At 39.9% G+C, this 16,735-nt stretch overlaps 1 protein-coding gene across 3 annotated transcripts in view; it reads right to left on the bottom strand.

Annotated features, from left to right (window-relative positions):
* Positions 1–16,735, bottom strand: part of cep112 (centrosomal protein 112) — a 134,441-nt gene that overhangs the window by 45,039 nt on the left and 72,667 nt on the right. For all 3 annotated transcript variants that reach the window (XM_042505151.2, XM_088091079.1, XM_042505152.2), the window contains exon 21: positions 10,023–10,253. In XM_042505151.2, the coding sequence (XP_042361085.1) occupies positions 10,023–10,253 (231 nt within the window). The remainder of the gene's footprint in view (positions 1–10,022; positions 10,254–16,735) is intronic.

Raw genomic sequence — 16,735 nt, 5'->3', positions numbered from 1 at the left:
TTCTGTAATGACAAGAGACTTTATTTCCATTTCACAGTTTGCCATCACTGCCTGTCAGTAGTGATTCTCTTAATCCCTGCTGCTGACTGTCAGTGCTGCATCAGACGCAGTACAGAAATAATGCATCATGGGTACACACACAGGCAGATAAACATACATCAGACACACAGACACACAACATACAGGATGTTCAGTGATTACACACTCAACCAGCCAGTTCTCAGTATCAGAAAACCAATTACATCCATTACCATCAGTGTGAGTGGGCTTAACATCTAACCCCTCACCATCAGGTCAGGAATAAAACTTAGTTTGAGGCAGCGAAGGCTTAATGGATGGAGCTACTCGTAGAATCACAAGCCTGTTTTACAGAGATCACGCTATAGGCCCGCTACAAAGTCTTTCTTTAAGATGCCTTTGCACTATTACACAGAACCAAATGATGGCAGGATGCTGGTCCAGTGTGTGTATTTTATAAACAATAACAATGGCATAGCATGTCAAAATCAGTCATTTACTGTCTCTATTTTATGGCAGCTGATCTCGTCCTCTGCTTTAAGGGTAAGGAGTTCTGACTGTTAACTGTTAACGTTTTTTTTTAAATCTCCCATGATGGGTCCCACACACGTCCTTTTACCCAAACCTCAATGTGGAGCTGTTACTACCTCAGTTGTTGTCTTAAAGATGAGACAACTCTGTCCTCCTGTTCCACTATTGTACCTTGTATACAGAACCACGAGGCAGCAGAACTGTGTGATATTCCCACCTTGAATAGGCTGTGTAAAATGGGCTAAAGATTACTCGGTCGACTAACTTTAAAACCACAGAAGGAGAGTGTAATTCATGCTTCCTATGTACAGAGCTTTTCGGAAACAGTCACTTTTTTTGCTTTAACTTTGTAATGATTGTTATGAAGTAAATTCTGATTGCGCAATGTAATGGCTAAAGAATAATGACAACAAAGGTACAGTGTGCAGGATTTAGTGGCATCTAGTGGTGACGTTGCAGAAATGAAACTTCTGTCATGTGTCAACCGTGAAGAACTGCAGTGGCTGACGCAAAAACGCCAATGGTCCCATGTAGAGCCAGTGTTTGGTTTGTCCACTCTGGGCTACTGTAGAAAAACATGGCAGACTCTGTGGAAGTGGACCCACTCCGTATGTGGCTATAAACTCTCATTTCTCATTCTAAGGAAATTAAAACACAAAGATTATTAGCTTCAGAAAATTAAAAACGCATGAAAACATAGTCATTTCTTTAATATCGCAATTCTGCCAATGGCTGCCTCTGAATTCCACAAACTGGACCTTTAAGACTGTAAAGTTATGACAGCAACAATTTTGCTAAAGAAGATGTTACTTTTTTTTTTCATTGAACTTTGAGAAAACTGTGATGAAATTCTGTCTTTCTGTCTAGGTAGATCTCGCTTCCTATCTATTTATGCCTCCATCCCTGCTTTGATCAATAAGTCTGCCTGATGTTCAGATGTAGGATGACTGTGAGTTGAATTAGGAACTTAACCCAAAAAACAGAGCCCAATATCATGGTGTCCCACTTAAAACTCCACTTCAAACCAAAGTGTAATCTATAGCGTGCAACAAGATGGGAGCTGCCTGACGCCATGTTTTAATGCGATTGAGAAAGTGTGTCGCTTCCCTCCCTCCTCTTGGATGACTTCAAAAAGTGAGCAAGGGAGCTGTGTGATGTTTTTTTGGGACGGCAGAGCCTTTACTTTGACTCTTTCATCTGCTGGGTGACTCACTCACTCTCTCTCTCTGCCGCCGGGCCCGATGGTGCACTGAGGAAACGAAGAGCTCGGATAGGTCTGGGCATGCGTACGCGCGCACAAACACACAACACATGTTCATACACAAGCGCTTTAATGTGAGTGAAGCGGCTATGATGTAAACATATACCAACAGAAGACACGTAGATCCGATAATCTGAGTGCCCAACACTAAACATCCTGAACTTAACCTCTTTCTCCCCTAAAATCTGATCCTTCGCTCTGCCTCCCCCATCTCTTTGTCTCCCATTTAGTCTGTTAGTGTGAGGTGAATGCGGGCCCTCTTTGATCATCCCTCAGCCTGTGTTTCTCTCCTCCTCTTCTAATCCATGACTGACTGAATAATGTGATTTGGTGTATCTCCAAATGGCAGAAGACCAACCTAATAAGTCAGCAGTGACAGTGGGCAAGAGAGAAGACGTGACTACGACAACAACAACAACGACAACAACCTCGTACCACCATCTTCTGGCTGAGAGTGAGAACGGTACGCCCACTGACGCAGAAAGTACAAAGGATCAAAGGAGTGTGAATGAGCTCAAATCAATGTTTTATGAAAATGTTAACGGGCTCACTGGAGCATTGTAGTAACTGTCAGATCTCCCTGGTCTTTCTGCGTTCTGAGTTTAAAGTTGACACTTCTCTGTAGTTTTAGGAGGATAAACAGGTTCGAGATTTGATGTCTTTACCATAGCTTTATTGATAATGTATCATCGCTGCTTGTGGACATTCTCTTTGTGTCAATGTAACTGAGGATCCCTGCTCGTGTGTTTTATCAGTGGCATTGCTGATGTTGCCTAACTATTATTAAATGTCTTATCAATGGAGTCAGGCTTGAAGAGCACAAAGATAAGTATCACTTTTAGTTCAGTTTTCTATCAGAAATATATGAGACTTGATTTATACTGCACCATTTGTGTGAGAGTTTGTAAATAGACGTTTTGATGTAGTTTTGCTGCTGTTAAAACTACAGTTCGTAACTTTTATGAAAACAACTTTGTCATATTTTCTAAAACTTTTACTTTATGCAAGGGCTGTCAGCATTAACATGTTAATTGTGATGCAATTATGGTCCATAATTAAGGCGTCAATTTGTTTTTAATCGCATTAATGACTGGCCAACATTCCTGTCTTTAAGAGGCTGTACAGGGCTGCTACAGTGATGATCATATGTATCATATGAAAGTACTCTTAAAGAATTCAGTGGTACTAACCATGTCATGTCATGTAGCTTCTCAGTAAAGAGGCAGAGTAACACTCCAAAGTTAGGCAAAATTTTGGCGATGGAGAAACAGTATGGCCATCTAACAGGGGTTCCTTGACCTCTGAACTCAAGAAAGCTAAGTGAAAATGGGTTCTGTGGGTACCCATGAGTCTCCTCTTTACAGACATGCACTTTTTATGTTAATATCAAGACAATCTGGTAAGAATTGCTTTACTCTGTCAATATGGACTTAAAAACTGTTTTAAATTGCAAAAAAATGAAATTGAAAATGTGATTAATTGTGATTAACTATAGATATTCTGCAAATAATCAAATTAAAAAAAATAATTAAATTATTCTGAAAAAAGGACACAATGAAAATAGTCTGTGACAAAAATCATGTCCCTTCTCCTTTTCCAAAACTGCTTTTATGGCATTTGCTAGAATTAAATGCAACTCACTGAAAACAACAAAGTCTAGGAGTCTCTAACACAGCTGTCAATCATGTCAATCACTGCTCATGAACTGCCGTAAAACTGTTAAAACAGGCAGCCCCGATCAAATATGAATCAAGATTGTGTTAATGCACTCCCTATTCCTCACTTCAAATATCAGAAACATATTTTAGTGTACTGTTTAGCTGTAATACGAGAAAGTTTACTCTGGCCGGCTAAAGCTGTAGTTAAACTACATGTTTAAGCTACAGCTTTAAACATGGACCCCTATGACTTCAGTTCATCATGAATTTTTTCAGTTTTTGGATTCTTCATTCACCAAAGGCATTCGAGACAAGAAAAAAAAGGAAAAAAAGAATGTCACATGGGTGAATAATTGCTACATAAATTTTGGTGGTGGTGGGGGGGGGGTTGAAGTATTCCTTTACGAGCAGATATCAACACAAACTGATTCACAGAAAAAAAGCATCCAAGAATGGTGCTGGTTTCAGTTAAAATGTTTTGAACTTAAAACATCTTGGGTGGTCTGTTCACAAATGCACCTCTCTAAATATGGATGTGAATGCAACAAGAGCACATAGAGGACACATTATGATCCAATCAGTCAAACCACATGTAAGGATGGTCATGTGTCCGCACATGGAAAACAGTGTGAAAGCAGCTGCATCTCTGGCCACATAAAAAGATCGCCTCGTAAGCTTTGTGCATTGCACAACAAACAAAAGTTGTATACAGATGACTTTCTTTTGCCAAACAACTTAAATGAGAGTTTGAAGTCTGTTTCCAAGCTGAGATACCAAACTGCCACTGCAGTCCTCTTGTCCAGCTGAGTTTGTTTTTTTTCTCCTTTTAGGTGACAGCCACAGTTTGTTACAGATGGAAATTAAAGTGTATTTGGATACAAGATATTAGACCTACAGAAGGCCTGAAATGCTAACTAAATAATGGCCAACAAGTTGATTTTTAAAGAAAAAACCCCCACACATTCAATCAGATGTTAACAGGGAAGTACATTATTTTAAGTAATAAAACTATATTAACCGAATCTGTTACGTCTTGTTATTAATGATACCAAATAAGATCAGCACTTAAAGCATCACTGGCTGTCAAACAAGCCATCTACAAGTGCAGTTTCATCTCATGCTCTTAAAAAAAAGAAAGCTCCAGCTCCAGCTAGGGGACTTATACTGACTATTAAGCTGACTCACACACTCTTAAAGGAAGAACGTTGTTGGATGTGCACAGACGGCTTCCTTAAAGCGAAAGAATTAACTGCAGGGCACAAAAGAGACTAATCACAAGACAGAGGCCTTCACACCTCAGCTTCCTCAGCCTCTGTGTGTGTGTCTCAGAGAAAGAACTGTCGTGTCTTTCATGTCATGAGAGTCACATGGGACATGGCCAGGGGGACACTGGTGCTGTGACACAGGGAGCAGGGATTGGCTACTGCATGCCAAAAAGCTGCTTTCTCATTGGCTGATGTTTGCCTCCAGGTGGTTTTGTCACACTTGATTAGTGTTTGATGAAATGCCCCGTCCCTTTGATCTGAAGTGAAAGTAGGCATGCATGTACACACACACACACACACACACACACACACACACACACACACACACACTACAAAGTACTACAAATACACACATACAAACACAGTTTTCTACATCTTGCTGGAGGACTCATCAGAGAGCTCTATCACTGTGTGTATTTTGTGAATTCACATTTTTAAGTGTGTGGTGACATTTGCTTCTGCAATTAACAGCCAAAAGAATGAGGGCTCCTAAAATGACAGTGTATGCAGGCAGAGTCATGCTTTAAATTGGTGACATGCAAAAAAAATGATTTTGTCTTATTGTTATTCACAGATTTTGCTCTCAATTAAACAAGGAACATGCAAGTTGGATCACAGTTGCTGGGATTTCTCGAAGTATCTTTTTGAATGATCATTTTTCAAAATTTCACCTGTATTCAGGGATTCAGGGTTAAGATTCCAGTCATGTAACACATGTGAAGAATGAAATTAAGTATTCAGGTCTCAGTGATCATTAAATAATAAAATGATAAAAAAATAAACACTGGGTTATCAAATAAGTAAATAAATAACAAAAATAGAGAAAGCGAAGAGCACAGTAAATAAACAGCAAAATCCTAAAATCTTAAAAATGGAGAAACATTTATAAGAAATCCCTGAGGAATATGAACTGTAGCATAAAATATAATTAAAATTAAAATCACAAAAAAATAAGATACGTCTAAAATGCCCAAAATGATCACTTTAAGCATGCTATCTCATTGAATTATTTGAACAGTCCGTGTCTGTTAAAGGATTTGTGGTTTCGGGTCAGGCCGCAGATCTTGTGTCGACAGGTCAGGTCAGGTTGCGTAACTAATTGGTCATATGTGCGGGTGGCAGGGCAGGTGCAGTATTGCACATTGTGGTGCCAGTTCAGAAGTGGGTCATAATAATCAGCCCATACAGGACTCTGTATGCAATTCATGTGCAAAATGCAAACATACCAAGCACATATAAGTGTGCACTCTCTGTCTCTTGAACACTCTCAAACACCCAGGTCCACACAAACATATCAGGCAAAATTTGCACATCTAATCTCCTTCAGCAGTTCAAAAAGCCACGCTCTCCAGACTGAAAGAAAATATGAATTCAAAGTTCCAGACGTTATTCACTCCCTATCAAACCCGAGACCTTGTGATCTTTTGTCTCGCAGTATCTCAGATCTCTAGTATTGACATGCAGGGAGTGAGTACCATACAGCTGTGCTAGGTGACTAGGTCACACACAAAGACCTTTTCTCCACAAACTTTAAGCTCATATAAGTACTGCCATTAAGCACTAATTGAAAATATGACCTGTGTTTTCTATGCTAGAGAGCGTACAGAGGAGTGTGTGTGTGTGTATATGTGGTGAGAAAAAGTATCCCCACACTTCCTCAAAGCCCAGCCCTGATTTCTGGTAACTCTTTATAGAAACCCTAATGTTCTGTGCTTTGCCACAACTTGAAGGCGAGGGGGGTGGGGGGGGGGGGGGGGGCAGAGAGAGATGGACGGCGGAGGAGAATAAAAAGTTAGATAAGGAGGTGGTGTGAGTGAGAGGCAGGATTCGTGCTCACTGTAGCCCAGAGATGAGGCGTCTTTATCAGGCACAGAGGCAGCTTCACAGGCCCCTCAGTGGAGAACGGAGATTGGGCGGTCTGGGGTTGTGTGCGTTCAGACTCACCCACGAACACACATACACACACTTACAAAGATAAACTTCAACGGCAACCAGACTAAACCCCCCCCACACCTTCTACTCAGCCTACCTCCATCACTTTTCCCTCTCTCCTTCTTTCTTTTGGTGCAGCTCAAATATATGGAACTATCTGAATGTCTGATCTTATCGCTTCTGATATTCTGTTTCTCATTATTTCATTCCAACAGCTTCGACTGTCTACTCCCAAAACATCCCCCACATCCCCCCTGTATCCCTCTCTCTCTCCCTCTGTCTCTCCCTTAAACGCATGCGTCTTTGATGGGAATCCATTCATGGATTTAATGGATTTCTCTGGCCTTTTTTCCAGGATCTGGGAGATGTGTTCAGAAAAAAAAGAGGAAAAGCTGGCCTGCCCAGGCTCTGCTTCCGAGAGGATGGTGGACTGCAGAGGACAGCATTTCTGTCTGCATCAAAAGAATGAGAAATTTTCAGCTTACAAAACAGGGCGAACGAGTCAATATGGATCTGAGAGCTGGCTGACTTCAATCCCACGTGAAAAAAAAACAGGGAGCAACGAAGTAGTGAAACTTTTCCCTGCCCACTCCGAAGTCAAACTTGGAGACAGATTAGAAAGTAGAAAAAAGGGGAAAAAAGTAAAACGTTCAACCTTTGGTGAGCTTTTTTTTTTTAAGAAGCATGCACTTTCAGCTGACAAAAAAGGACAGAGAAATCATTAATCTCTTTCATAGAAAGTGAAACTAGCACATTGCTTACAGTGTTATCAGTCTAAGTTCAACATTCAGCTTCACTGCTTTGAATCCACTCCAGATTCCCCGACAACTGCGGGTCATTTTTTACCCCGTGTACAAAAAAAGAGGGAAGAGAGGGAGGAATTAAAGTGAGCCAAAAAGATAAAATAACTTCTAGCTGCAAAACAGCCTTCACATATCCAAAAAGGGAAAAAAATGGACTGATAGGACATAGCGTGATTTCTTCAAATGAGGATTACCCTGTAATAAGCAAACTCTTTTTCCTCGGATCTCTCTCCCTTCTGTACCCCTGGTTCTGTGCGCCATATGGAGCCAAAATGGCCGGCTGGGTGCTTTGGAGGTCCCTACATTCCGGGGCTAATGCTGCGCAGCTGCCACGGGATGGTGTCTAATGAAAAACGCTCTCTTTGATGGGACCTGCAGAGGGATTAGGTTCTGATCAACACCACCTTAGGTCAGCTTCCTGCTAGACCAGCACAAGATTATGGGTGATTTCCCGGCCGTGGGTCCAGTTTCTATCGTGGCGAGGGGAGCGAATATGAGACAGAAATAGAGAACGAAAGAGAGAGGGAACCTTAGAAGTTCTAATTGAAGTACTTCCTGGTTCACTAAGATAGCAAAAAGCAAAGCTGGATAATGGCTCTACTGAAATGCTGAGGTTCCTTCTCTATGAGTGACCCTTAAGTCCAATCCCCTAACTGGTGTGTACCTGTCCAAAAGGAATATTGCAAGATGGTAAAAGGGTCGACCAAAAAACTTAATTTGAATGAATATGTAGTTATAATTTTACATGCAGAGTAGATGCCAAACATAACCATACTCAACTTTCTGTCAACTTTCTTTCGGGTTTTATATGGGGTGTTAAGGATGGAATATCTCAATTAGACTAGTGGGCCATACGTGTGTGTGTGTGTGTGTGAAGCTTTGCCAATCTACAACACAGTTGGTTCTCCAGGGTTTGGAAATGTAGGCTATATAAACTGGTATATTAAGTGATACTGAGTTAATCAATCAGTCAACTGGATTGTTTGAACTACTAGATGCATTAATTTGTTTTTTTGTGAAATGTTAAAAACACACAATATTGCTCTATTTAATCATTTTTTACACATTTATATGTAGTGTTTGCAGAGCTGCACACAGAGAAAAAAAGATAGACCAGCCATGTAAAAATAATGTTCAACAGCAAAAAGTGGTCACTGTAGCAGCTTCAGTTAATTGTAAAGGGTGCGCATTGTTGCGGCGCATATGTCACACTGCATCTGTGTCCCATGTACGGTATTTTAGCTGTAAGGCTCCAAAGGTGCATATGAAAGGTTTAACCCCAGTTTGGATGTGCAAATGTTGAAAGAACACATCATCTGCAAACTGACCTTTTGCTTATCAGTTACTCAACGCATGTTACCTTGAATTTATGAAGAAAACTTTGATTTTGTTGCATGTCTCTGCAGTGAAGGGAGATTCTAAAAAAGGCAAACATTCTTCAAGAAATTAAGTAAAGGTGGACTGAATTTAAAACAAGCAAAACTACATCAAAACATCTAATATACAACCATTACACAAGTCCTGTAGTATAAATTCATGTCTCGTTTATCCAGTCATATGCTCAGCACATTCCAAAAGCAGGCATTTTCACTAAAACCCTCGGTACAAAACATTAAGAAGATGCATGTGTTTGTTAAGTATTGAGCACATAGACTGGATAAATATGACAATTATATTGCACAAGTTGTGTAAGTGAACAGATGTTTTGGCATAGTATTGCTGATGTTAAACACGGTACCAAATGACTACAATACATGAAAAATGTTTGCTTTTCTGGGGATTCTTCGTACACTGTGGAGCCATGCGAGAAAAAAAGTTTTCTTCATGAATTCAATTCAATAAAAATGGTCATTTTACAGGAGAAATGTTCTTTAAGATATACTGATCTGGACAAGTGAACTGACATGAGAGACACAACAAAACACTGAACTCGCCTTGCATGGTTGCTTGCTGCCATCGATGTGGGAGAATGAGGGGCGAGTTGTAAAATGATTTTTTTTTATAAAAGCTCTGTTCTACTATTTTAAGTCCCACACAGATACACACACAAACAAAAGCTGTTCTCAATGTCAGCAGTGTTGAAATATTATAGCTAAGTAAAGACAACATTGTTCACAGGTCCTCTGACAACCATGTAGGGGAGAAGGAGACATACTTGGAGGCAGACACACAGAGACAGTTAAAGATACATGTACCTACGAAAAAAAGCTTGACTGCTAATACAGTCTGACTACTAGAAGCATCCACAAGCTGAAGGTCAACCATGCCTCTACCAACAGCTTCTCCATTATGCAGAAAATAACACAACATCGCTACTTCTTCAAATATATTCCTCCTTAACTCAGCATTTATTGGATATATCAGACATGAGTGTCCTCTACTTTCATTAATGTAAGTTTCTGCTGGTGACAAAATGAAGGTGTCACTTTTTATGCAACCTTTGCTTAAATATGGATTGATCCACACAGGCTATAAAGAATGATGTAACGTGACTAATGCTGACAGCACCCTACTGCTAACTGACCATATCTTTTCCCTCATATCCTTCACCCACCTTCTCTTGAGCAACATCCTTCTCCTGCTGGTGGCTTCCTTCAAGGTCGCTGCGGATGCGCTCCATGTCAGAGCGGAGCCGTTCCAGGGATGCCTCTTTGTCCAGGAACGCCTTTTGTTTCTCCTCCTCCCGGAGTAATGCCAACTCGGCCAACTGTTGCTTGTGCTGTGCACGGGCTCCTTGGAGCTCCTCACGCAGACTCGATAACTGGGCTTCCAAATCTGAGATCGTCTGGAAAGAGATGGGCACAGAGGCGTGCAGTGCATTTAAGTAAATGATGACAGAGTGGAAACAGAAAGGTTTTATGCTTTACTTTATCTCTATAAAGTACAAGCTGACTGCACAATGCAATGGCAATGCATTTTTGGACAGAGGGAACTTTTTTCAAGAACATTTTGTCCATAATAAAAAAAGTAGGAACGACCGTGGCCTTCAGAACTCTGTTTTGAGGGACATTTTTGGCTCCTGTTTCACAGTAGCTACTCCTCCTACTTTGAGTGACATACGTGAAGGTTATTAGTCAAGCACATAGGCCAATGCAGTTTCGACAAATGCCAGTTTTAAAAAACTGCTGTGGAAGCTGTCAAAATAGCAGAAAATGCAGAAAAAAAAACAACAGCTTGTAAAGGAAAAACATGAAAAACACGGACAAATGGGCTGACAAAGAAGCCAAGGCTGTACTGAGATGTATTTATGTTGTGCAAAGGTGATGTTGCGATACTAACCGCTGGCTGGGCTGACTTACATCACTTCAGCTTTCCTATTGATGGTGTGAATGCAAACAAAGAAAAAGTTCTCTGGAAGGCTCCAAAAATGCTTAGTGTAAGTAGTAACTAGTTGTGGAAATGGCAGGTGGTGGAACATCCAGAGTAACTGTGGAAACTGTTGTTCTAGGCTCTCAGGAAGCTGTTAGCAATCTAGTTCCAGTAAAAGCAGCAAAAGTTAGAAAAGCTGTCTGTTTCTACTTTAATGTTCTGTTCCTAGATGCTCTTAGGTTAAGATTTCATATTTCAGTTGATATAATAGATAGAGAATATGAGAGGGAATTGTATCAGAACACAAAAATGTGTTCGACACTTACTGTAGATGTATGATGTGGGCTAATTTGATCATTTTAGCTGAAGTGAAAAGTACTTAAGATCTTTCTTTGTTTATTAAGTACCCTCCCTGATGGATTTATGTTAAAATTAGTTATTTAATGTGTCAGTAAAGATAACTTATCAGAACATACACCCATATTCCCCTCTGTACTCATGTACAGACAAATGTCTTATCAGTGGGCCCTGCTCTATCGATCTCTGATGAATATCTGAGATAAAAAGAGAAACAGAAAGAGATTCTGTGTCCTCTACAGTGAAAATATTGAAACATATAACTCCCGATTACATCCTTCAACTCCATTACATCAAAATGGTATACTGATAGGTACATTTTTGTAAAGAGATGTTGCAGAAAGATTGGGACTCTGTATCCAAAGTGTGAAGAAGTGCCTCGACAGTTAAACTAAGTGTAGAAAAGTTTCACAAACATGTTGAAATGTTTCTGTTTTCCTCTGTGTGTTTGCGTAGAGGCTGCTGCGATGGCGTGACCCCTCTCTTGACCTCTCTCTTTTTGAACTGCTCAGCCTTGACTTTACCCAGAAGAGCCCTTTAATAGTGCTGCCAGTGAGCGTCAACATAACATAGTAGGAATGCTAATAAGCCCAACCCTGCAGCCTCTGAAACACCAGAAATAAGACTGGGCTGACACATGCAATGAACCTACATCTCAAGAGTTTGAGAAATGCCAAAAGTAAAAAGATGAGCTTACTGTTTTGACAAAACTGCATCACTTAGCGGGTATGATGAAGATTATTTGCAGCCTAAAAACTGAAATAAGTTTCCTCTCATGTACTTTTCACATTATTCTAAACTACAAGGTTCAGTTGGAGGACATACTGTATATGTGTGCGTATGATATGGCCATTCATGTTACAGTTACACTCTCAGAAATAAGGGTTCCAAAAGGGTTCGCTCTGAAGGGCTGAGGTTCTACCCAGAACCACATGCTTCTGAAGAACCTGTTTTAGAAGAAAAGGTTCTTCAAAGCTTCTTTGATTAAAGGTCCAAAAGAGTTCTTCGAGGATTGTTAACTAAAAACATGTCCTGACCCTCAAATATTCTAATGTTTACCAGTTTAAAATGTTTTTTTTTTTTTTTTTCTAAATGTAGATGTATCTGGGATCCCTTAATTTAGTCATTTTACTTGTGTTTTGCTGAAGTTAATATCTTAACCATACGATAGCTATTTGCATACCAGTATTGAACAAAAACTAGGTTACTTTGTGAATCAGCTGAGATAACGCCAACTCTGTCACTAAGCATCCTGGTAGAGTTGATACACATAACACCACTGAAATACTAAAGGTTGTAGTGGTAATGATTTTACAAGATCTCCATTCACACCATTCACACCAAAAAATAACTTGGTTTGGAACACAAAAAGTTGGTTTCCAAATGAAACCAAAAAGCAGCAAGTTTTCCTTGATCTGAAGTGCAAACCGTGACAACATCAGTGGCCGTGTCATATTGTACAGGATGGAAAAAGAAGATGGAGAAGGCAACAATAGAGACATTAAGTGAGAAATCATTGGAAAAGAGTGTGCAGTGGTCTCATTAATAGTTAGACCAGGCTTGCTTTTTTTGGATAAAAGGAAATATTTGTAATAATATAACAGAGTTTGCAGGTAATCAAATCACAATCAGCATGATCAAAACTGGTGGAAACGCAAGCTGGTTCCCAAGATAACACCAGGGTTCCAAGAGTTCTGAACAGAACCAGTTAAAGAACCGGAGCTAATTTGGTTGAAAAGCGTGAAACCTTTGACAGATGGTTCTAGGTATAACTCTTTGTGTCGGGTTCTAGGTAGAACTTCCTAAGAACATTCCAGGTGGAGTCCTCATAAAAGATGGGAACAAGCTGATACATCCTATATGGTTGTAGTCGGCACCTTTGTTTCTAAGAGTGTATCACAAGTTCACTGTCCTCAGAAAGCCAATTTGTAGCACATATTAACCAAACATATTACAGTTTTCAGTATAATACGATCGTTCCCTACAATGTAAAACAAGCAATGAACAAAAAACACATTGTAGTGAGGTGGAGGTATTTCACACTTCCTCACCTATATTGCACATATTCCCCAGCTATTGCAAATCCTCATTACTCTCCTTGGTTTACTTGGTTTATTTCTTACTTTGGTTCGCACTATGTGCTCTGCCTCATGCCCCCCTCCCTTCCTCCCTCCCTTCAAAAGCCTGGGCATCCCAGGACAACGCCATGTTAAGGCAATCAGACAGAAAGTGTCTGAAGTCTTTTTTAGCGGGCACTGGGGAGAATCAAAGAGACTTCAAAGGAGTGTCACAAAAACAGGCAGATGCTGTGGCTCTGTGTTATCCTCCCTCCAACACTGGCACACACATACATACGCAGACAAACAGTCACACATGGTCTGTCTGTCACACACATACAATGGCATGCAGCACAATCAGGGAGAATTTGAGGTAAAAAAACCTCCAAAAAACAACAAACACATGCAATCTCTATGTCCCACTCCCCTGTCTCTCAACATTACCCGTCTCGCTGCTCTGCTTGTGCCTTCAAGGGCAAGCAGCTATTAGATCTGAGCCCTGGAGAGTCTTTAATGTATAATTCTCTCTTCAACAAATGTGGATGATCTTCCTTCCAAAAAATCTTTTAATAAGTTAAAATATAATCTCCCAGAACAGAGGCATTGGCAATGACACTTCAGAAACTTAAGAGGCCAAAAGAGCATGTCTCCTTTGGAAGTATGTGGGCACAGCCGCTTCCAACGGGGCACATGTTAGCATGCTAATGGGGAGCTTTGCGATAAAGCAGCTCTTGGTGACAATAGGAGAGTGTCAAATGAAATACATTGGGTCAACTCGTGTGAGCTAAGAAGACAGAAGACTGGGAGAACAACAGAGAGCTGTTTAACAAACTTTATATGTTTCAGTTGAGAGGAAATGACACATAGTCAAGTGTATAGATGGCAAGCAATGAGACCTCTTAAGCTACTGTAGGCCTTTATATCTATAATACATTTTTAACCCAAGTGCAACTCTCCTTGCAAACTATATTATGACTAATTGTGTAGGCAGCATCCTTTACGGACTGATCAGCCGGGATGTGCTGGTAATAAAACTGGAGGTTTTTTTAACTTTGGTTACAACCACAAGCGAAGCGAAGCTGCCACTCATCACTATTTTATAATATGCAAGCCTCCTTTGTAGCAAGAATACCAATTATGTTTTGGTGAAGAGTGTCCACATGTTTAATAAACGAAGGTTTTCTGCCTCAGAGTCACCTCTCACAAAACATATAAAACTAAAAAACGAAGACGGAAAAGATGGGTAATAAGTTCAGTATATCTTTAACATTAATTTGAATGGATTAATTATGCTATTGGTATGCTAAATTGGGAAAATGTTTGTAGATTACTGTCATATATTAAAGGGAAATGACATCCCTTTTCAAATTTCATAAATGTTATTCCTATGGTCCGGATAGTCCACAAATATCTCTAAATATTAACAACTCTCCTTATTCCAAATTAGAATTGGTGAAACAAACTGGTTATATCATCAAATATTTAATCTGGAGCTGCTCCATAAACAATGAATTGGAAAAGATGTTCTTGATTATTTTGACTGGATGTGCACACATTCGTTTCTTTTGACGTTTTCTCTTTCAAAGATGTTATTGATGACATTAGGAGCACCCAGGGGAATGTCCTGAGTATATGGGTACATTTCCTGAGGAGAGTACAACAGAACAGACTGATTCATTATGATGTTACACAAACAAAACAACCACTTCTGGGTAGACCACGAGCAATTGATTTGAATTGTGTAGATATAAGAAATCGGCAAACTTGTTGATTTCTGCAGCCGTAACTAGTGTTTAAAGATATAAGACACTGTGGTGCGACCTATCTGATGTTCTGCTGTGCTTATTTCATGCACTGTTACTCTGCTAGTATCTTTGATAAAACAACTCTAGCGGCACAGAAGCTAAGACATGTATTGCTGTGGACGGGGCTGCAGCAAAATGTATTTTATTCACCTAAAAAGTCTTACATACAATAATCAGGGCAGCCAGTAGCTCAGTTGGTTGAGCAGAAACCCCATGAACAGAGGCTACGATCTCGTTACAGCGGCCACAGGTTCGATTCCAGCCTCAGCTTTTTGCTGCATGTCATCCCCTCTCTCTCCTGCCCTTTCATGCTTAAGCTGTCCTGTCCAAATAAAGGCAAAAAGCCCCAAAAATAATATTTTTTAAAAAAGAGAATATTTTGTCCGTTTTACCTTACACACTAACCAATAGAGATAACAACAGCCAAGCAACTCCTGTGTTTTGTGACGCTTCGAGATAACAGCTTCAGTTTCTGGTCGAAAAAGGGCTGCATGGTGACAAGGTGAAGCGGTGAAGTTATTCTTTATAATTTAAATAACATACTCACACTGATATTTATATTGTTTAAACTGGCCTTTTAAGGTGGCTAAAACTCACTGCGTTTATTATCTTTGAAGCAGCTACAGGCTTTATACCCTATGACATCAAAAGTTTGACACTTTCTGGTTTCTGGCTTTGAGAGAGAGTAGCTCATGTTCACAAATACTGATTAAACTTTCCTTGGCCATAGAAATAAGATATTGGAAGTCTTAAGGTCGTGTTCCTCTTTAAAACTGTAATAACATAAGTAGTAAGTGATATGTTTTCCCATCAAAAAAGCATTACGTGAAGGTGACATAACTATAAACAGGCAGAACCGTTCTCACAGCGGATATTATGACTTGGCAAACACAAGCGCAACTAATAACATTTATAATAGCTGTATTTAATCTCGGCATGTCTGTGCCAGTGCCCTGGTATTGTGCATGTTGGCTCAATGACACGGCTCACAGGCACACCTAAATAGAGCAGACCCATAATTAATCTCATTATGGCTGTGACACCTGTGCTTTCCTGCTATAACACCTCACATGACTGCTGTGAGAAAATATAGTTTGCATTAGCATGACAGGTGGAAAACTTCTAGCTTAAATTATGTTGACCTGAGCTATGAACTCAACTTATGTCCACACTTTTTCTACTCAGGGAAGTTTACATTTTAAAGAAAGTCTGACATTTTAGGATAAACTATTTTAATTTTTTGAGTTAGCTGAGTAGATTGACACCACTCCCATGTCTGTGCTGTAACTATGGAGCTCAGTTTGTGTGTGGATTAAACAATATTCAGCATGTTAACCACTGAGCTGTCCAGGTGCTAGTGGTGGCCCTGAAGTGCAAAACACAATGACAAATCACAAAATACAACTGCAAATAAAAAAAAATCAACCACAAATCAGAAAACACAACACAACACATTTTTATTTGTGGTTGTGTTTTCTGATTTCCGATTGTGTTTTGCACTTCAGAACCACAGTAAGTAAGCATATATTTGGGCTTTAAACTGAGCCAGGCTAGCTGTTTCCCCTTGCTACCTGTCTTTATGCTAAGCTAAGCTAATAGCTCCAGCTCCATAGTTTAAGTCCCTATCCAGACATGTTATAAAGGATGTGAAAAATACTCTATGTTTAGTATTTTGTTTAACATGGTTTTCCCACATAAAAAAAAATAAAGCTGTGTGTGGAAGCAAATCTACTCTGCTA

The sequence above is a fragment of the Plectropomus leopardus genome, chromosome 18 (genome assembly GCF_026936395.1).
Source record: "Plectropomus leopardus strain MGB_pleo_1.0 chromosome 18, ASM2693639v1, whole genome shotgun sequence".
Lineage (NCBI taxonomy): Eukaryota > Metazoa > Chordata > Actinopteri > Perciformes > Serranidae > Plectropomus > Plectropomus leopardus.
The sequence above is the reverse complement of the archived record's forward strand: the minus strand, read 5'-3'. Positions and strand labels throughout refer to the sequence as shown.